The 23,523-nt window shown below is 38.1% G+C and overlaps 1 protein-coding gene across 6 annotated transcripts in view; it reads right to left on the bottom strand.

The window, feature by feature from the left end:
- Window positions 1–23,523, bottom strand: part of VPS13B (vacuolar protein sorting 13 homolog B) — a 500,947-nt gene that overhangs the window by 384,749 nt on the left and 92,675 nt on the right. For all 6 annotated transcript variants that reach the window (XM_086608763.1, XM_086608762.1, XM_086608766.1 and 3 more), the window contains exon 17: window positions 6,480–6,664. In XM_086608763.1, the coding sequence (XP_086464889.1) occupies window positions 6,480–6,664 (185 nt within the window). The remainder of the gene's footprint in view (window positions 1–6,479; window positions 6,665–23,523) is intronic.

Below are 23,523 nucleotides of genomic sequence, written 5' to 3'. Positions count from 1 at the left end.
AGTGATAATCTTCAAGCAATTTTGCCTTTCTGGTATTCCATTAATCTATTCCCAACAAGAATTTGTAGAGGAAAAGCTTGAGAGTTTGTCTGAGTCCCTAACACCACCTTCAGCCTAAATTAGTTTTGAAACAAGTTTTAGAGCAGAAAAACATTTTTGCTCCAGATATAACCATAGTACAGAACCCCAGAGACTAGCTATAAATTTTGTTCCTGTGTTTGTGGAAATACACAGTGCAGAACTCTCTTTTTAAACTATATCCAGAGAAAGTCTTTCAGTAGTTAACCAGCAGACAGGTTTCCAGAGATCTTCATACCTTATGAAATTCTTCACGGCATGTCACAGGGCCAACAGTCATGTGTTCTCTGATGTTCTCTCCTTCTCCTGCAATTCATGTATCTGTACATGTCCTCCTATTACATTTTGGCTTTCTTAACTTTTACTGCTTTTCTACTTTAATTTTTCCTTTTCAGGAAAGACAGGCCAGCAAGGTGAGGTGGTGGAGTTGCTCTTTACATGAGGGAGCAACTAGGGTGCATTGAGTTCTGTTCAGGGGCGAATCAGGAGCAAGTTGAGAGCTTGTGGGTGTGAATTACAGGACAATCTGGAATGTGTGATAATGTTATTGGTGTCTATTACAGACCACCGGATCAGGATGAGGAGGTTGACGAGGCCTTCTACAGGCAGCTGACAGCAGTCTCGCAAATGCAGGCCCTGGTTGTCATGGGGGACTTCAACTATCCTGATATCTGCTGGAAGGCCTACTCAGCCAGCCATCCACAGTCCAGAAGGTTCCTTCATTGCATTGATGATAACTTCCTGATGCAAACGGTGGATGAGCCTACTAGGAGAGGAGCGCTGCTGGATCTTATTCTCACTAATAAGGAGGGTCTGGCTGAAGCGCTGAAGGTCGAGGGTAGCCTTGGTTGTAGTGACCATGAAATGGTGGAGTTCAGGATCTCATGTGGCAGGAAGAGAATACCTAGCAGAACTAGGAGCCTGGACTTCAGTAGGGCCAACTTTGATCTTTTCAAACAATTGCTAGGAGAAATTCCATGGGACAGAGTACTAGAAGGTAAAGGGGCCCAAGATAATTGGTTAGCCTTCAAGGACCTCTTCTTCTGAGCTCAAGACCAGTGCATCCCAACAGGTAGGAAGTCAAGAAAGGGTACCAAGAGACCTGCATGGTTCAATGGGGAACTGTTGGGCAAACTCAAGTGGGAAAAGAGAGTGTACAGATCATGGAAGGAGGGGCAGGCCGCTTGGGAGGAATATAGGTCTGCTGTCAGAGGATGTAGGGAGGCAACTAAGAAAGCAAAGACCTCCTTGGAATTAAACCTTGCAAAAAAGGTCAAGGACAACAGAAAGGGCTTCTTCAAATACATTGGATAAAACTAAACCAGAGGCAATGTAGGCCCACTGGTGAATGAGGAGGGTGCCCTGGTGACGAAGGACAGAAGAAGAAGGCAGAGTTACTGAATGCTTTCTTTGCCTCAGTCTATAATGCTGGAGGCTATCCTGATGAGCCCTGGAACCCTGAGGAAGTCAGGATAGAGGAGGAGTCTACCCTGGTTGATGAGAACTTGGTTAGGGACCTGTTAAGCAACCTGGCCATCCTTAAATCAATACATGGGTCCTGATGGGATGCACCCGTGGGTGCTGAGGGAGCTGGTGGATGTCATTGCCAGACCACTCGCCATCATCTTTGCTAAATCGTGGGGAACGGGAGAGGTACCTGAGGACTGGAGGAAAGTAAATGTCACTCCGGTCTTCAAAAGGGCAAGAAGGAAGACCCAGGTAACTATAGACTGGTCGGTCTCACCTCCATCCCTGGAAAGATAATGGAACAACTTACCCTTGGTGCTGTCTCTAGGCATATCAAGAATAAAGGGTCATTAAGGGCAGTCAACATGGCTTCACTAAAGGGAAGTCGTGCTTGACAAACCTGATAGCCTTTTATGAGAACATCACCCAGTGGGTGGATGATGGTAGAGCAGTGGATGTGGTCTATCTTGACTTCAGTAAAGCATTTGACACAGTCTCCCACGGCATCCTCACAGCTAAACTGAGGAAGTGTGGTCTGGATGATCAGATAGTGAGGTGGATTGTGAACTGGTTGAAGGATAGAAGCCAGAGAGTAGCAGTCAATGGGATAGAGTCCAGTTGGAGGCCTATATCCAGTGGAGTCACTCAAGGGTCGGTACTGGGACCAGTATTGTTCAACATATTCATCAATGACTTGGATGAGGGAATAGAGTGCACGGTCAGCAAGTTTGCTGATCGCACTAAACTGTGAGGAGTGGCTGACACACCTGAAGGCTGTGCTGCCATTCAGAGAGACCTGGACAGGCTGGAGAGTTGGGCAGGGAGAAATTTAATGAAATACAACAAGGGCAAGTGTCGAGTCTTGCATTTGGGTAAGAACAACCCAGTACAAGTTGAGGACTGAACTGTTGGGGAACAGCACAGGGGAAAGGGACCTGGGGATCCTGGTGGACAGCAGGATGACCATGAGCCAGCAATGTGCCCTTGTGGCCAAGAAGGCCAATGGCATCCTGGGGTGTATTAGAAGGGGTATGGTTAGTAGGTCGAGAGAGGTTCTCCTCCCCCTCTACTCTGCCCTGGTGAGGCCGCATCTGGAATATTGTGTCCAGTTCTGGGCCCCTCAGTTCAAGAAAGACACGGAACTGCTTGAGAGAACCCAGCGGAAGACCACAAAGATGATGAAGGGAGTGGAGCATCTCCCTTATGAGGAAAGGCTGAGGGAGCTGGGTCTCTTTAGCTTGGAGAAGAGGAGACTGAGGGGGGACCTCATTAATGTTTATAAATATGTAAAGGGTGACTGTCATGAGGATGAAGCCAGGCTCTTCTCACTAGCATCCAATGATAGGACAAGGGGAAATGGATATAAGCTGGAACATAGGAGGTTCTGCTTAAGCATGAGGAAGAACTTCTTCCCAGTAAGGGTAACAGAACACTGGAACAGGCTGCCCAGAGAGGTTGTGGAGTCTCCTTCTCTGGAGATGTTCAAAACCCACCTGGACACGTTCTTGTGTGATCTGATCTAGGTGGTCCTGCTCCGTCAGGGGGATTGGACTAGATGATCCTTTGAGGTCCCTTCCAATCCCTAACATTCTGTGATTCTGTGAACTCTTTCTACCTGCGTCTCCTTGCTTTGTCTTCCCCTGCATCTCTCTTCCTTTTTTATTAGCTGATTCTCTTCCTCCCTTTTTTCCTTCCTTTCCATTTTTTCTTTCTTTTTTCCCCCTAATTCATCTGTTCTTCTTTCCCTACAGTATGTCTTAGCCCATACTATAAGCACCGTTTTCAGTGATGCAGTTTTAAAACTGGAGGAGATGACTGTGTTGGAGAAACGATATAACTAGGGACCATAATTCCTCCTTATAAAAAGATCTACGCTGCGAGGATAAAAATGCTTATGGTAACACTTTTGAGTTCAAGTAATACCGAATCAATATGTTATGAAGGCACATCACTCACAAAAAGCACCTGGCACAAAGCCTCAATAAAGACATAAGGAGCTCAGCAACAACTGCTTTAGTCCAATAACTCCTCTTCAATCACCTCACAAAAAGTGGTAATACAGACATAGGCAGCTGAGAAAGATGTAGTCTATGTAAACAAATGGTAAATACGTTTGAGATTAGCCATATGCAAGTGGTAAACTACAAAAGAAAAATTTGAAGTCTCTGAATATTTTCAAAATAGGCAGAATAGATCTGGAAGGGTAATGAATAACTAGAACATTTCTATAGGAGGGCACAGTTTGTTCACAAAGGACAAAAAAACATGGTTGTGTATTATGTACCAAGAACGTGAACAAATCCTGTGATTCAGAGTGCAGGCAGGCAGATTTGCTGGAACTCTCCGGCTAACAGCAGGCTATTAAAAATAGGATGACAAACTACACAATGTCATGTATGGGCAGGGCTTTTGTATTTGTTTTTAACAGGGGGATAAGAATCCAGGTAGAGGCATAGTTGTTTGTTCTGCTATATTTCTAATTAGTTAGATGGCTTTTACAAGTTTGAAAATGTAAAGGTATAGGATGATTTGGGCAACAGCACTCATGAAACACAAAGTTCATGATTCTTGTAACAGCAGAATGAAAGTGATTAATTTCAAGAAAGAGATCCCCTGGAAAACAGGATAAAGTGAAGGTAAGGAGATCTTTAATTGTATTGTTCATTTTTTCCTGCAAGAACACTACGATTTCGTAGAAAAAAAGATCAGAAAAAGCCAAAGAACAAAGGGAAAGAGGTATAAAAGAAAATAAAGCAAATGTGTTTATATCTGCATTATTTGTACAAAATTGATCAAGCAAACAATTAATCGACAACATCATGAGGATGGAAAGCTATTTCTTTCAAGTACTTTTGTATTACCTCTGTGCATAGGTAAAAATGAGTTGTGATCAGATGGAAAACACAATACCATTGACAAAAAGGCTGCTATTTCTGTGAGATTTTTAGGTTATACAATAAAAGCTCATCTGTACACCCACAAAGATGCTCACAGAGACAACGTCAGGAGGGGGAGCCCAAATAATACCCTGCCAGACTACTCCTAGTCCCACCATAGGAGTCCCACCTCAGCCCATCAAAGGTTGATCTGCAGAAGCCCAGAGAAACAGCAGGCAAGAACCCAAACCAGGGACTGCTGTTGTTTTATGTTGGAGAAACTAAGCTGAATGTTAGTAAAGAATATCAGTGATTAACAGATGTACATTGTTTACTGAAAAGTTCTTTATTGACTACATTATCCTCCTAGCTACTTTACTGACAAAAATAAAAGGAAAAAAAAAGCTGAAATTCCAACTTCCCTGTGCAATTAGACTCAGGTGGTTTTTTAGAAGCTTACACAGGTACATGTTACTGTTAAAATACGTGGAAGCTGACACTAAGTACAAGGACAATTTTCAGCCAGGTATGGTACTGAATTTTACAAAAAGGTATTCCAACAAAAGATATTAGAAAACCAAGCCAAGAATTAGGGCAAAAGGGTAGACAGCAATCACTTCACAGCCTTGAACTCAAAGCTGCCTTCATCTAGTTAATGCAAAGTTTAACTACAGAAGTATAAAATTTACCAGGTCAAGCGCTACGCCACGAACAAAAGAAGATCAAAACAAGCGTACTGTGCTGTTAATTTACTTTTTTTTTTTTTTAAGTACTTAAAATATGTGTTCCAGATTTCTATTCTGCAGATATATTGTTAGCATGGTTGTATCACAGTTCATTAAACTGAGGGACTGAAACATGCCAAATGATGGAACAGGTTAGTATGGAACTGTGCAAACCCTAAGACCACCTGAAATGATCAAATGACTGTACTTTTACATTTCTCTGAGGTGTGGATTGTAAACCTGATATCTTCAGAATCAGACGTATTTGAAAATAAAACCTCACAATCTCATCCTCTGGTGACCCATGCAGAATCAAAGAACGAAAATAAGCAGTAACTTCCGTGAAAAAAGGGGAAAAGTAGCACTTAGAAGTTATTCCAAGGCATACATGCCTGAAAATACAACAGTTCTTTTGCACATCAGATCAACACAGATTTTGCTATAAAAAAATAACAGGATTGAAAAAGGAAAATAAGATTGAGAAAATTAGGACTGATAGTGCTAGTCTACTCTACTGTTCTGCTTCAAGTCATGATTTAGTACATCTGAATCATTCTCCTAACACACTCTCCAAGACTGGTAATGATGGAGATACCGAATGATCTCAATTATTCTTGTTATGTGTTTATTCACAACAGATGAACAATAATGGGCCTAAAAAACAGTGGGTCTAAATTATTCTAGCCTGCATAGAAATACAAAGAAAAAATATATTCTGCTGAAAGATCTTTTTCTCTTGAAGACTGTGGTCTCCTCTAAGTTGGTCAAAATCCTCAATCTACTCTCAAAAATCTATGGGTGTTTTGCAAAAGGATGACAAGTAACATTTTATTATTTGTATCATCATCACTGAGACTTGCATATCTTCAGCAGTTTCACAACAGTTAAGTAACATTTATTTATGAAACTGGATAAGAAACATCTGCAGCTCTTTAAAAAAATTCAGTGTATGCCATTGATTAATAAAGCCCTCAATAATCCAGTATTTTTTATTTCCTCCAACAGCTTCACCTCTGAATGATCTTAAGTTACAACATTGCACCATATAAGGTAGCAAGGGTGGATGTTTCAGATGAGGGAAGCATGGAAAATTTATCCTGTATGGGAAAATTAAATGCATCCAGAAATTGGTGCCAAGGAGTGAAGCTTGGTGGCTTAGCTAACATCCTGGATTTTAAGCATAAGCTATAAATACCCATATACACACAAAAAACATTCTGTCTGTTAACTACTATAAGTGAAAACCTGGATTTAAAGGATATACTTGTATGCACATTCACTAGCAGTACTATGTACCATAATAAATACTTAACCAAAAGCACCATATATTTACCTGAAGGCTGGAAAACCTCATTCAGTAAAGCTTCGTTTACCACCACCGAACTGACATTTCCAACAGGATGACACCAGCTCTGATAAATAGTTTGAAGCAGAAGGGTTTGAGCTCTAGTTGCTTGAACTGTCAAATTAGGAAGCTCAAATATGCATTCTGTTAGTGGGACATGAGCTCGCTTAGTCCTGTTAAAAATATTGAGAGAAAAGGCACATCATTAGTTTGGTGCATCAAAATAACAACTTCCAAACTTAGTCACAGAATACCAGACTATAAGCACTTAGTTTGCAAGGTTGGAGCTGTGCACCTGTTAAATTTCCTCTTCTAAGAGCTCACTCTACTTATTCAGAAATTGACTCTAAACAGGACTTCTGTTACATGATTTAACTTTATAACTCCCTCCAAGACATGAGAGGCAAATCATATATTTTTATCTAATTATCTCTTGGTTTTTAAATATTTAATAAAAGCAATTCCAAGTGCTCCCATCAAAATAAGAGCTATTCATAAAATTGCACAGTTACTAAAAACACAGAAGAAATCTCTTCAAAAAATAAATTTCCTGAAAAAATTCTTATTTAAAGCTTACAGTGAATCACTAAATGAGATATGCCCAGTGATAAAAAAAAAAAACATACAGACAATATCCGTACAACAAAATGCAAAGTCTCACATTCCATATTTCTCCTCATATTCTGTAATTGGCTGATGTAGAGCTCATTAAGTGATTTTAATATTTTTCAATGCCTTTTACCTTATAACTGGGGAGGAGAACAGACAGGTAGAGGCATTGGGAGGGTAATGCAAAGTAAAGGTCATTTTGTTTGGAAACAAATTCTTCTGTGCCAATATAACCCACTATCAACAAGAAGGCTCTACCACAACTATAGCAAAGTCAGTAAGTTACTTTTTCTAATATATACACTATTACCTGAAACCAAGCAACAGATTTAGTTGCTACATTCAACCAAAACTGCAGAGGTTCTTTAATATTCTCATTTTGGAGCCTTTTCCTGCAGCATATTTACAATATTATTGTTCCTGCTGCAATCACCTCCTGCTCCATCTCTGAAACGTACTTTTTGTGCTATTTAGCATTATCGTCTCTACTGTCCCGAAAATATAATCATTCCCATTCTGGAGAATCTCCTCCATTAGAAGATTCTAGGGACAAGTCTAAAGCCACATGAAAATTAACAATATTACATTAATGTTCCATTGGGAATCAGAACCTCAAATGAGGCAAAGCTGCTGAAGCTGCTAGCACAATCTCTTAGCCCTGGAAAAAAAAGTATCCTTTACCAAAATATTCAAGGGACTGAAAACGTAAAGACATCCCCTTGCAGACGCTGCATGGCTTCTTAGATCAGCAAAATCAAAACCTTCCAAGAAACCATCACAAGCAGTCACGATACACTGCATCTCCTATCTGGCTCCACAAGAAAATGCTTGCAGCCGTATGACCTGACATACATGAGACCATACTAGCAGTAGAGACCCTGTAGGAGGCTCCATAAATTCAGAAAAAGGCCATTCCTGATGCTCAAACTCTAAAATCTATAGCAGCATGAAGTGACACAAAACTCTAGCAATAAGAATAGACTTCCTTGCACATTCTGCACCTGATTGGAAAAGCGGCCCTTCACGAAGAAAACTGTGAAGAAAAAAAAACACATCATCACTTCTCAGACTATTATCTAGATGAAGAAGTAGAGCAACAAAATATTCTGCTGCTAACACTTCGGGCCCATAAGCTTCAGATAGGGCCTGTGTGACATATGACCGAGTGGTCCATCCGACAAGTCCATGTCTCTCCAATTTAGAGACAAGGATGTCATGTGGGACAGTATCAAATGCTTTGGACGTGTCCAGGTAGATGATGTCAGTTGCTCTTCCCTTGTCCACCAACGCTGTAACTCCATCGTAGAAGGCCAGCAGTCAGGCTGGATTTGCCCTTAGTGAAGCCATGTTGGCTGTCACCAATCACCTCCTTATTTTCCATGTGCCTTAGCAGAGTCACCAGAAGGTTCTGCTACACGATCTTGCCAGGCACAGAGGTGAGACTGACCGGCCTGTAGTTCCCCTAGCCTTCCTTTTTTCCCTTTCAAAAAATGGGAAGGAAATATAAATGAAACACAGAAGGAAGTGTAATGCATGGTGATAGCAATCAGAATGTTTCCTAGTATTCCTTTTCCCAAGACATGTATTGGGATATTTTATTATATATTTCATTACAGAAGTGCATTGTAACATTTTTCCTTTCTGTTTATTTTTGTGAGGGTTTTTTTGTTATCTTTTCAGATAACTGGTATTTTCCACTCTTCCCTCTTATTTCTGAATATTATTTTGCAGGACTAAAACTAAATATTTCAGAAAAAGCATTTGACTATTTCAAAAGACAGGTTCCCTAATGTAAAATTGGGAATGAAGAAATAAGGTAGAAAATCTTTTTCAGCCAAATTCAGGACAAACATGACTCCATAATAATTTCATCTAAAATAACGCATTTATATTAACAAATTAATGTACTTTAGGAGGAGTCTGTGAAGAGCTGGGACAATCACAGCATACAATATAACAGTGGAAAAGATTTTGCTTTAAAAGTATGACTACTCATTTAATATATAATTACAGCTACTGTTCTGAGCTATGCTAAAATTTAAAGCTTAAAGGTTTCACTAAAATAGTCCCTTATGGGTACTAACAGTGCATGAATTTTTTTTAACAATATGCAAATTCTACGCTTATTCTACTTTAACAATCCCATAGGAATAAAGCCTGCTGGTCCTTTTCAGATAACTTTGGAGGAATGGGAAGTTGAAGAAAATAAATCCTTTTCTATAGAAAAAAAAAAAAAAAAAAATCAAGGCAGGGGGAAGTATTGTACCATGTGTGCAGCAAATGTTGCTTAAAGGAAATTTTAACTAGACCTGGCTAGTGATGAAGGTACACTTATAATTCAGGATTTATTATAATAGTTTTGAAACACAAATAATGTATTTAAAAGAACTTAAAATACAAGTTTGCTACCAAACTGCACCTGTTAATACAGAAAATCCATCATTAATAAGATATTGAGCTATAGTTAACCAAGTTTTGGGACCCAAGAGATATGTTCAAGCAATAAGTGAAAACACAAGTACAAATAATTTTTTCAGTAAACCAAGTCAGATCTGTGTTTCTGTATCATATCACTAAATTTGTATTAAGCAACTAAATGTGACTTCATATCAAAACTCATCACCATATTAAAACAGTTATGGCACATAGTTGGAGACTAAAACCACTATTTAAACTGCACTTTAAAAACACAACAACAATAGAAATAATTATTTCTCAAATCTTTATACTCAAGAGTTAAGATGCAGTTCTGAACATATGTTCATTTAACTGAACAGGTTAAAAAAACTACCAATTCAAACACTCTTCTCCAGGGGAAAATAAATCCTAATGTAACTAGCAGGATAGGCTACTCATTAAAGCTGAACTTGGACAAGTTCCAGAATAAATTTAAGGAAATATGAACAAGCAAGTCTTGCTGTGTAGTGGCATGGAGTGAAAATGAATCTGTCCTAATTAAATGATTTTAAAATACATTTTGGTTGTACCCAGTTTGCTGACAAACTGTAATACAGACTTGCTGAAATATTTGGACAAATCTGGCATATCATTAAAGAAAATAGTTTTCTTCACTGTTTTTGAATGAAAACATGAATTGGTCCTTATTATACACCATGCATAGGCACCAATATAACCAATCGATGTAAGTTCACAGGCCTGCTATGATATATTTTCAGTTTGTAGACTTTAGGAATAGCAACTCATTCTTTTAAAATCAACACCTCAGAGTGATTGAAAGAATATAGTGGTGAACAGCTGGCCCCAGAGGTTTATATAGAGTCCCCAATTGCAAAGCTGGAACCTGTAAAATGTTTCCAAAAATTTAATTTTTGTTATTACTCATATCCTGTACAGTAAAATACGATTAGTTCATTTTTTCCAAAATAACAAAACCAGTAACCTGCTACTAGATCCCAGCAACTGTGCCTTAGAAGAACCTGAACGTAATTTAAACGTCTAAATAATTTCAGTCAGTATTTGCACATCTTTCCTCTTAAGCAAACAGAAAACGTATGCTGGTTTTATATTTGACATGAAAAAAAGGCTTCATCTACATACCTACAACAAATCTATTTTTCTACTTAGTCTGATCTTTCATATCAACTTAAAGAAAATTATAATTTTGATCCTTTTTCTTAACATTTAAGCAACTATTATTGGGTAAAGGAAACATCTAGCTCCTTAATGGCAAATAACAAAAAGGAAGGGAGAGTACAGGGAGAAGAAAGGCAAAGGAAGCTAATCACTAGTCTTGGAATTTTTTTTTTTTTTTTTAATAAGACTGAAGTCACTACTACTTACAAAAAAAAGACAGTCATATCACACATCTGCATAGGCTAAAACAATTTTTAGTCTTCAGACAGCAACATACAGTTATTTGTGCTAGAGGACCGAGTTAACGATTATCAAAAAATAGTAATTAAACCCACTTTGGAACACTTCATTCTAAAAACACCTCCAAGACTGATGTCTTCAAAGCCTCTTCTGCTCTTCCATAGGCTTCACTAAAGGCTGCCTGACATCTTAGGTCACCTCTTACACAAATGAATTTTCAGCAGCTGCCTTTGCCTATTATTTGCAAGAAACGCTGCGAACCATACAACTTGATACAAGGGAGAAAACTAAGAACTTCAAGATTCACCAACTGTTTTCTTTTTTTCAATTAATAAAAAAATTAACTTTTTCTGAAAATTTTAGATATGGGATTAGAAAGGAACAACATGATAATTTCAAAATTGACTTCTGTATAGTATTTATTTAACATCAGTTCTGAAATTGAAATTGTCAGTGATGAAAAATGTTTGTAAAGTGTTAATTCCTGTGTTTTTTCTGAAGGTCACATATTTCCTTGAAACAATCGTGAAAACAAAACAACACAGGCAAAGTACAAGCTTCATTATGTCTTAGAAAATGAACAGAGAATATCCACTCTCAGTTCTCAGTACAGTGTGTGTTTTAGTGAAACAATAAAATTCAGCTTTATATAGCAAAGCAAAAATAAATGTATTATTAGAAGAACAAAAATAATTAATAAAATCAAACAAACATCTAAAAGGAAGAAACCTTGCCAGATAAAAATCTCTTTCAAACAAAGGACGCAAGACTCTGAGCACAAGTTTAGGAGCTCTAAACTTGGATAGTTATTTAAAATCATTCAGGGTTTTTATTGCATCTGGATATTAAAAGTTATGATCCTTAGATTAAAAACTATGATTGTTACATGCAAATAATAATACTGGTCTGTGAAGCAACACGGAAGTGAGAAGCAGTGACCTCAGTGGGATGGTTATTGCAACTTTATCTTCTGTGAGACACCAAGATAAAATGCCTAAGGCTGCAAGCAAAAAACAAAGACCTGGAATGTGAGGGTAGGAAAGTCTTAAATTTCCCTCAGCTTGAATCCAGCCACACTAAGCATCAGATGAGTCTTTCCACCCACTGAATTAAAAGTTTAAGAAAGAAGGCAAGAAAGCACAGTCTATTTCCACTTCCAGTTAAGTCATTGCCTATGTGTCTTAAAATGACACAGATTTGAACTAAAATCTGTTGATACCAACAGGGCATAACCCAACAAGGGGTTGGGTTTTCAGTCTTATTTTTGGACACGTGATAAACTAAGGCAGCTGCTGAAACTGTAATGCAGGAATATGTTAAACTTGCAGCTGCATTAGAGAAACATATTTAGGATTTTCAGATCAAATTCAGCTTACTGGCTTTGGGAAAGCTCATCAGCGGGACAGACGCTAGGGAACTGAACTCCCATCAAATGGCAAGAGGAGGTCAGTCACCAATTGCTATTTCTTCCTTTAAAAAAAACTCCTCTTCTAATCACTAGTTAATACTTGTCTCCAGAAAGAATCATTAAAATTATATGAGCAATCTATACAAGAAATTTCAAGTTCTCTGGTCTGAGGAAATCACAATATAAGCCCTCAGTCTTCTCTATGTCCTTAATATATATGGTTAACTGTACACACATTATCATGAATCTTGTGCATGAAGTTGTATCTTTGAAGAACTGCATCTTCGGAACTCCACAAGGTGTGTGGGGGAAAATCAGAAAACAAGGGATAAGAAGCTTGCCTCAAAGAACGTGATTAATTCAAATTCAGGACATTTTTTTTCTTTCTTACACTTTAAACTATTCTTTCGTTACTTCTGCAAAAAGGTCTTTAACTTTTTTACATGAATCTAGGAATCTTATTCATTGATGTGAATCTATGTCACTGATTGTAGACAGCCGGGACAAGGGAATGGATATGACATTTAGCTGCATTATGTCCAATGAGATCCAAATATAAGGACCATGAGAAAATAGGTACTCATTACAGTGACCAAAGATCAAAACATACTAAAAACAAACAAACAAACAAAAAAAAATCCAAAAAATCTAACAATCAAAAAGAAGTCTGAAAAGAAGCTAAGACTTTAAGACTTTCTACAGGAAACCACTGGCTTGATGAAAGGACTCGTACTAGGAGCAGAGCACATCTTACATCTACTATTTAAGTTGTGCCTTGTATCTTTTCAGAACTGGCTCCTATTTGGAAAAGCAGCAATACCAAAATAAATGCAATCATTATCATTTACCTGCTGGTAAATGATAGTTTCTCTGACGAGACAGGAGAGAGGGAAAAAATCAGCTGGAACCTGGAGATATTCAGACTGAACAACTGCAGATGACCAAGACCCCCAAAACCACCAGAGGTAACCAGGTAAAAATTGCTAATGGCCATAAATCTCCAAACAACAATATGTGTTTATTAAAACAAAGCAAGTGCTACATTTTTTTTTTTAGCTTTTGTAAATCCAGTATCATTGCTTTTGATATCACAGTGTAATTCAATCTCAGTAGCCACAGGGGTGGAACCAGGGATGGGGAACTGCCTTCCCCCAGAGCAGCCTCCTTTACTGTCCAGAGAAGCAATCTCTCCCCCTCCCGCTCCACACACTCCCAGAAGGAGCAGCAACAGCCATTAAATCAGTCCTCTAAAGCTGCCACACAGAGCCATTTGGTTGCCATTAGCAGGTAAAACAGGGAGCCAGGAGGGCTCAGAAACGTGTTGGTGCTCAGTAAAGAAAACTGCACAGACAAACACAGTCGTCTGCTGAAGATGATGCCACAGAACAGGAACAGGACACAAAGGCTGCTGCCATTTGGCAAGGAGATCCATGCTTAACCTGGTGTTATCAGGGGAGCAAGAGTCATGACTGTGGCAGCCTGAGAATGGCAACTACTTCCATCATCCTTTCATGCTGGCAGAAGAAAGAGCAGCAGCTCTCACAGAAACCATCCCTCAATTCTGAGGCAAATTCAAACAGTCAATTCAGCAGCTAATAATACAGTTATTTACAAGACATTTTTGTAGGATATGGGATATAATTTTGTAGGATATAATTTTGTTGTATCAATAGGAGCACAAATAAAGATTTTATTAATACAGATTTCTATCCAATATGACCTTTTAAAATTGCATTCACCCTTTTGTTTTTAAGGTACTGCCAAACTACCTCTCTTACTCCCAGCAGAGCTGCAAAATTTGGCGTCTGAAATACAAATTAGTCATCTCCTAACAAATTTATTTCAAAATGTGCAGATATTTCATTTCTTAGTCTATTTCATTCTATCAATGATTTTAAATTTCAAACGCTTTTCCTACTCTAAACTTGCAATATGACTTTCCTCTCTGCTATTTCTTACAACAGTTCAGAACTTATCAGTCAAACATGTTCGAAAATCACATATACATAATTACAAGAAAACAGCCCAGCTCATGGGATCTATCTATAGTGAGGACTCTTCCATTTGCCAGAGCCAGCACAGCTGATCAGACATGACCCTATGCTGCAGAAAGAAAAAACCTGATTATAGAGCTGTATTTTATGCTGAGGAAAAGTTGCTATCCCAGAAGTCTGACCCTTCTCCAAACAACACAGATCTGAGGAACTCTCAAGAATGCAGATATGGTAAACAGAAGCTTTGATTTTTGAACACATAGTCTTCACTCACCTTAAGTAGTCCCATGAAAATTGTGTGAAATAGGAAAAAAGTGACCAAATACAGATAAATCCGCATAATTATTCTTTTTCTTGAAGATTATTAACTGCCACAAAGTTGTTACAAGATGGAACACAACTCACTGAAAGAAGCACAAAACTCATTTTCTCTCCTCTCTAAAAAGTTCAAAGATCTTCTTGGGAACTAACACAGTTTCAAATTCCCTGCTAAAGACTGAAGAGCTGAACACAACCCCAACACAAGTAAACAACTGATCTAAATAAGAAACTTTGTCCAAAAAGGTAAGCTGGGTAGAATTTGAGGTTTTCCGTTAATTTCTTCCACTAAATACTTTTGTATCCTGCTTATCTGAAATCACTCCAAAAGCCAATTCTAGTATCCTTTAAGGCAGAAGTTACACCATCAAAAGGAAGTTGCTGGAAGGGAGAAGGGTGCTTTGGTTTTCCCATTACAGAAAAGCCTTTAATATAGCAAAGGATGGATCAAGCGCATCATCAACAGCAAGGACATGAATGGACAAGGTGTGCTAATGATTCTCATGTATACACTGCGTAACAGCAGAAGAAGTAAAAAGGCTGTTAAAATTATTATATTGTGGTCTCATTATTTAGAAACCTCAAAGAATTTTGAAGGATATCAGAGCCTATTTAAAGCAAAACATTAAATCTCAGTAAATGCATATACTTTTTACTTCAAAGACTACAATTATTATTAAATCTAAATTTACCATCTTAAGCATTGACTCCAGCATTGACTTGACACCATTCTTTCCTCAAAAAAAAATGCGAGCTTTGAGGCAGATTCTACAGATAGTTTTTTGTATTGAGTTTTGGTCTATTCACTGTGAGAATCTCACCTCGTGTATTTCATTACTTAAAAAACTCCAGAAGCCCTAGCAAGTCTTCAAAACCATCAAAATTATCACATACACACATAAAGAAGAAAAGATACTGTCAGTAAAATATGTCAGAAAAGCATTTTTTTTGCTGTAATATATGTACACAGCAAAATCCAAGATATATGCAAAATAAGAGTATAACAAATACATGTACTTTCAGAGCAAGAGACTAAGTCAGTGACAGTATTATGATAATTACATTTCCATTTTCCTTTCTTTTAAAAAATAAAAATACAAAAATCAGGTTCTTTTCTGCATGCATATGCACATTTCTTGACTATTAAAGAAATATTCTAATCATGCTTACCAAAGATATTTCCTTCTGTTCAACTGTTCATTTCAGAATCAGTCATTAAACTCAAATGAAACATCAGTGAAATATCAGCAAAGAAAACTAATGAAAAGTTTACTTAAAAATCTTGTAGGCTTTTGTTTCAAAAACATGTACGTTATAATGGATAAAAATTATGACTAATTGAAAAATGAATCCACAATTCACAGGACCATAGAATGGTTTGGGTTGGAAGGGACCTTAGAAGGAAGGATCATCTAATTCCAACTCCATGGTGGGCAGGGACACTTTTCACATCAGGTTGCTCAAAGCTTCATCCAGCCTGGCCTTGAACACTTCCAGGGATGGGGCAGCCACAACTTCTCTGGGCAACCTCTTCCAGTGTCTCATCACCCTGAGAGTGAAAAATTTCTTCCTTAGAGCTAATCAAAATCTACTTTCTTTCAGCTTAAAGCCATTATCCGTTAAAATGTGCCTCTCCAGCTTTCCTGTAGGCACCCTTTAAGTACTGGAAAGCTGCTATAAGATCACCCCGGAGCCTTCTCTTGTCCAGGCTGAACAGCCCCAACTCTCTCAGCCTGTCCTCTTAGCAGAGATGCTCCAACCCTCGGGTCATCTTCGTGGCCCTCCTCTGGACCCACTCCAGCAGCTCCATGTACTTCTTGTGTTGGCGACTCCAGAGCTGAACACAGTATTCCAGGTGGGGTCTCACGAGAACTGAGTAGAGGGGCAGAATCACCTCCCTCGACCTGCTGGCCACACTTCTTTGGATGCAGCCCAGGATACAGTTGGCTTTCTGGGCTGCAAGGGCACATTGCCAGCTTGCATTGAGCTTCTCATCAACAACAGCTCCAAGCCCTTCTCCTCAGGGCTGCTCTCAATCCTTTCTCATGAAGTTCAACAAAGCCAAGTGCAAGGTCCTGCACATGAGTCAGGGCAATCCCAAACACGAATATGAGCTGGGCAGAAAATTTTGTTCAAATTTCCTTTTAACTACCCAGAACTGTCTGGTGAGTGGAAGTCCTGGATAGAAAAAGGATGGCAGTAGCACAACTTGTTGGTTCCTAAAAGTAAGTTTATTCATGTTCATCTTGCACAGAACAGCCTCAAGTAGCCAGCTGACCACAACTAACTAAAGGTCGCACTAAGTCCATTCCATTAAAACCCATTTGGCCAAATTACCCAGAGAAGTTGTGGATGCCCCATCCCTGGAAGTGTTCAAGGCCAGGTTGGATGAGGCTTTGAGCAACCTGGTGTAGTGGAGGGTGTCCCGGCCAATGGCAGGGGGTTGGAACTAGATGATCTTTGAGATCCCCTTCCAACCCAAACCATTATATGATTCTATGATTCTAACATTCTCATCCAAAATATGTATTAGTACAAAATCTAGTTCAGAAACTCAGAGCTGATGTTCTTCAGAAGATTAAAACCAAATGAAAATCAGACGTCTATCAAATATACAGGCCAAATGGATGTCCAAACATTAACAAATGTTGAATACAGTACCTGTTTCTCAGTATGTACAGCTGATACGTTACTTCAATTTATTTTTAAAAGGTGACGCCAAAGAAATAATAATGCAAAGCTATAAACAACTAGGATAAAAGCGCTTGAGGAAAAACAGTGACAATGTCTCCTTGTACACAAACAATACACAAACAGCCTAGAAACAAAGACAGATCCTGATCTATGAGAAGGACAATTCCCAAAGAAAAAGCACATCTGAGTCCCAGAGAGAACATGCATAAGGAGAATACAGCAAAGAAATTATACTGGACACAGGACAGTACGCTTCTCCGACCTATAGGATGAACATAGATGTAGAAAACCTGCTAAGGTATTATGGACAGCTGAACAGGTGAACATGCACATAAGCCTTTATATTTGGCTTATTTGTTGCTCTGAAGATAAATACAGGGTTTTTTTAATAAAATGGTTTTAGTCACCATTTAAAAATAGGTGCAAAATTTAAGACTACAGAGTTTCTGGTACCTCACTCTAGGGGGAAACAAAGCCTACCACTTGAGCATGAAGCTCTGCAGAGTCAAAGAAGGTTATGCTACATCTTGTCCAGCATCATAATAATGCTCCATAGGCAGAATGAAGGTAACCATAAAAAGATCAGCAATTCTTTATAGCTTATTCAAGAAGCCTTTAAACATATAGCTGTGGTGAAGGCAGAGTATTCGGTACACAGGTGAATAATAAAATTTCAAAAACATAATTCGATAGCGAACTACAGTAGAAGTCCTAATGCATGAAAGAAAATCTAATTTTTTCTTGTTGTATTTATCAACTACAATTTTTTAAAATGGTGCTTTCAATTCTGTCAACTCCCATGACATTTTCTTAAAAGGAAGATACAAAGAAAAAAGTGTAAAGTAAGAGAGCAACTGTAACACTAAAGTACACTCCTTCAAATTCCTATGCAATGACCAACATTTGAATGGGGCTGGCCACCAGGATGACACCACAGTTGACATCCACGCTCTTCAGGTTCAGCGTGCAAGTTTCAAGCAGGTTACATCCTTATTTGCCAACTATAGGAGGCTAAGTGCAGGCTCTAGTAATGGTCTGTGGCTGTGCAGACTGCATGCCTGTTAGCTTGGTCCCTGCCAGTTTCAGGCCACAGCAGCTGGCATTTTCTCAAACAATGCTGAAGAGACCAAACATGCCAGAAGCTGTCCCCAGTCTGATGCCTGATCATATGCTTTTTAATTTCTTTCTCCATTTGGGAGTGGAAGGGAAAGCTACAGGTAGGCATGTGGATATGAACTGAGCCATGAGGGCCACAGCCTCAGGGCCACAGACTGGTTTCTGTAATGTTTTATTTAGTAGTATAGATTCAAGCTCACAGACCATATTTCTCTTTGTGATTCACAGATACACTTGAAGGGGGAAAGAAAAAATAAAGCCATCACATTGCAGGCAAAATTCTGGAAAAAATAAGAAAAAACATTGTGTGTGAAGAATTCCCATCAGTCAGTGGATCTGTCTGGTTACAGTTTTCATGGGGAAAGCCATATAAACAGAATATCACTAAAAATTCTAACCAGATAGTGTTACTCCTAGATGTAGAAAGAAAGAGAAACAGAATTTCCAAATATATCCAATACAAAAGGAATATAGAGAGATTCTATATTAGAGATTCAGATTCTCTTTAGTATTTATGCTGCATAACTGCGTTTCAGCTTTAACACAGTTTTTCACACCTTTTCACCAGCTTTAAGTAATGCAAAACATGGCTCTAACCCTGAAAACCCTACACATTTTGAACTAAAAACCATTTACTTGTTCCTAGCACAAACGCCAGCAAATATTGATGGCAACAGTTAACGCAGCCAGAATAAAATATTCACCATGTGCAACCACTTTCCCTGAACAGATATTAGTTAATAGGCTTAATTTACTTTCACTGAAGAGCCTTGACAATTAATTAGTCTAAATAACTACATTGGAAACACTACAGATGATCACCCCTTACTGTCAACTCGACTGAATTTCCTCCTCATGGACACTACTAAAGAAATACAACTGCTTCCAATTTACACTGATTAAAAGTGCACTTTTAACAGATTTGCTGAATGCTGCCTGCCACATCTGCTGAGAAGCAGTAACACTAGATCTGGACTTGATTTTTTTTTTTTTAAATTAACCTAGAGGTTTCCAAGTAAAGTTAATTTGTAGTCACAGTAATCAAGCTGCAAGTCATGTACTTAGAATGCAAAACTCTTCCTGACAGAGGGTCGTTCTTGGTGAATGATAACAGCTCCTTCCAGAAGAGCACAGTTTAAAAGCACCCCAAAAGGTTCATGTTGAAACTTGATGCATCTAATCCCTGCAGATCAGAAAATGTTCCACGCAAGTTCCTTAAGCATATTCATCCTCATACACAAGCATGGCCAACTTTAACTTTTAGAATGAAATATATGTTAAACTGTGTTATCAATGAAAAATCATTCTCCTGGTAAAACTAAGTCTTAAACCACCCTACAGTACCGTTCACAATTTTCTATGATATATTGACATACCAACTCCTCAAACACAAAGATGCACAGTAAATAGAACTTCTGAAGGTGCCAAATTCATTGCTTACAAAGCCATAAGGCGACAGCAGAGAAGTACACAATGCTGGATTGCTTCAGCATACTCCCTAAACGGATTTTTCACATCTGAGGCAATTCTACACAACCACTTCTGCAGAACTCAAGGGAATGACTGCTTCTGTCTGGTTTTGCACTGCCCATATCACTGGAATATCTCAACAGTTCAAACAGGTTTTTACATGTGCTAGCTCTAACGCACATGATGCTAATATGGCTGAAACTCTCTCCTGCCCCGTACATGGATGGCATCTGTTCAGGCACGCAATCTCGGATCTTTCCTGTTTCGAAGGATACCCTCAATTATCATCTGGCAGTTATATCCAATTACTGACATAACTAATAGTCACAACTCAATGCTACAAAACGAGTTTCATGTGTTTTCAACCTGTTTCTGCTTCTGACCCAGGAACCGAGCATGTCCCTCAACTGCCCATGTGAAACACAATCCACATCCAATCTAAAGTGACGTTACTCTTGATTTACTGTGACTAGTCAATAAAATAGGCTGTCAAAATCAAGACCCAAGTGTCAATTTATTGGAAAACTTCCTAGATTTATGACCTAATGTTCACAGTCTGCGGATATCTGGCTCTGTGTTTCCTAACACTTGCCTCTTACTAGCACAACTGCACTGAATTGCATGACAGCTATGTCTTGTGACACTCAAGCTCACAAATCTACTGTGCTTTCTAGCTCTAGGCAGCATTACTCCACTGGACATGTCCTGTGAAGATGTTTCAATCAAAAAAGTAACAAAGACAGATAGCTCACCTGATCCCCTGCTATACACTTTTAATTTTCTCTTCAGTGAGCAGCCTCACTAAAACCTCCTGCTGTCATCACAGTAGTATCATGTTGGTAAAGGCCATGTCAGCAGAAGCTAATTTTCTTGCTAAAGAACTCGCTGTGCAAGAAGCCAGATCTTCATCTACCACACTGCTTGTGGATCAACACGAACTGCTCTCCTTCTGGTCAGTTCATTGTGACAGCATCAAACATACACAAGATTTTCAAGATGACCCATAAAGCACACATGAGCTGGTGCATATCCTGACTCAAACTAGAGCTTATCATGACCTTACTGGATTGTGTAAGGAGTCTTAACGATGAATCCTGTTGATAAGAATTCAGTTGCATGGTATAGCACCACATGGCTTTGATTGTGAGAGGGATGTTTGCCTTGTAAGGGATATATAATGGAAGAAAATGGAAGTAGAGCTGAGTAAAAATACAAACACCTTTACAGTAACAAAAGCTTGAGCAGAAACCTAAACAGTAATAACACAAGGTCTTTATAATCCTCAGTTTCTGTAATGTTAACATTGAAGTTATGAATTAAAAAAGTTAAACTAAATTATGCATCCAAAGCAATCATTTGGCAACTACATGGTGACAAAGTCAAAACAAAAGCTAGGAAGTCAGGTACAAAAACACAAAATGCAGATGTTCAGGTTGCTGGCAAAGTACGTTTCTCAGTATCATATAATAGTTAGCCAAAAGGAGGTTAAGACCTAATGTGCTAATCTAATCTAAACATAACAGATTTTAGAGACATAGTAAATATTTACCTTTACAGTTAAATCTGTGTTGAAATATTAAAAAGACTGATATTATACAAGTGTTGTTTAGGGCTCATAACAAAGCCTACAAAAATGTACATATATATTCCCTGCAAGGATATCTGTATCTAGATTTCTGCAGTGATCTTTCAGTACTGTGAAGGCACACATTAATAAAATAACTATGTCGGGACTGTTATCCACAGCTTTCACAAGTGAAACAAGTGACATCGTCTCTCAGAGCAGTTGAGGTGCCCAGTATATGATGCACGTGACTTTCTTTAACAGCAGAACAAATATCAAACTTTTCTCAACTTTTGTCAATAATGGACAGCCCTTCAACAAAAACACTGAAGGAAAGAGACACAATGACAATACAAATCAAATCACATCTTGTCAAGAATCATTCCTCATCGGCAGCTGCTTGACTAAGATTAGCACACTGCCTGTGTTTAAACTGAAATTTGTTTCCTAAGACAGTATTTGCAGAAAACAGTTCAAAATCATTTTTGCAAAAATTATAGCCGCTTAGTCTCTCAGATTTTTTTGTTTGTTTACCAGTAATCTAGATCTATTCACAAGTTTCTATTCCAGATTTTTGTTCTGATACAGTAACAATTTCCAGAACAATCCATTAACTGCTCTGTATTCTCTAATAATTGAAGTGCAGGCTATGAAATCCTAGATACTAATTTACCCAGCAGGTCCTCAACTTGTTGATAAAAGGTTCATTCACACACTTAAATTTAACATGACCAGCTATTAGTCAAGTCTGCACTGGTGCTTCCTTGTAGAAAGTAAACCAGCAGCTACTACTGTAGTCTTAAAATGAGAAAGAGGAGACTTATTATCACAGAAATAGATCCCTTGAAAATAGACTACTGGACCAAGAAGCCGAATAGAAAGGATGCAGGGATAGATCACATCATCTCCATTTATAATTTCATTCCACCAGTGTTTAGAGACTCAAAAGCTGGAGACAGCGAGAACCTTCTCACAGACCTGATAACAGAAAACAAGAGTCCGAAACACTTGTCACAGGAAGGGAATTTAGAGAAGACAGATCAAGAGAGGAACAAAAGTCATAACACACATAACTAGACCAATATCTAGCTCAAATCATACAAATGACACACTTCACTATCAACCAGATATCCAAAAAATTAAGGAAAGCTATTCAGAATCTGTATCCTTTAACATTACTTTAATATTCTTCGTAAGTACAATAAGGTGATATTGTATAAGTGGTAGAGGCTTATAACATTAAAGTGTCTTACACTAAATTACCTCATCTGTTACCACAGACATTGTAGCGAAAAAAAAAGAAAAATAAATCAGCTCATTTCTCTCAAGATTTTTGTTTGGCAATAAACATTCTAGTCATTCATTCTAGGCTTTTAACCATATTCTGCTAATTCTCAGTTGGTTTTAGACATCCTCCTGAAAGCTTTGAAAGCTGCTTTACCATCTGGCATGCAACACTACATAAAGTAGTTGTAAAATATTGACATTAACATTGTATTTTGCATCTTGTTATGCTCAACAAAAACAAAAGACCAGATGTTTTTACTTTAATATAAAAATAGATTAGCTATACAATTTAAAAGATGTCAAAGACCTAGTTAACTAGTGAGCTTGAGCACATTTCTTTTACAAGAAGGAAGTGCATTAACTGAAATTAAAACAGACATCAATCTAGTAGGTAAACAAAACAGCATTTTCGTAACATTTATGGTTATTTACTGGAAGCTACTGGGCTGATGTTGCTGAAATTTCATCTATTTAAACATGCTACCAATGTTTATCAACTAGTTTTAAAAAATAAATATTACTACAGTATTTAATACACTGTATACATTTTGAGAATATTATATCAAAACTAGAAAAGAAAGCTATTCTACTGATTTATGTCAGAAATAAAGTTGAGATTTTCACTGCTAACTCAAAACATACTACCTGAGGGATTCCATAACAGTTCATAAAATGTCTTTGTTTTTAAAGGTATGGTCTGTGGTATGTATTTTCTACGAAGAAATAGAAGAGCACATG

The sequence above is a fragment of the Tauraco erythrolophus genome, chromosome 3, assembly GCF_009769465.1.
Source record: "Tauraco erythrolophus isolate bTauEry1 chromosome 3, bTauEry1.pri, whole genome shotgun sequence".
Classification (NCBI taxonomy): Eukaryota; Metazoa; Chordata; class Aves; order Musophagiformes; family Musophagidae; genus Tauraco; species Tauraco erythrolophus.
The sequence above is the reverse complement of the archived record's forward strand: the minus strand, read 5'-3'. Positions and strand labels throughout refer to the sequence as shown.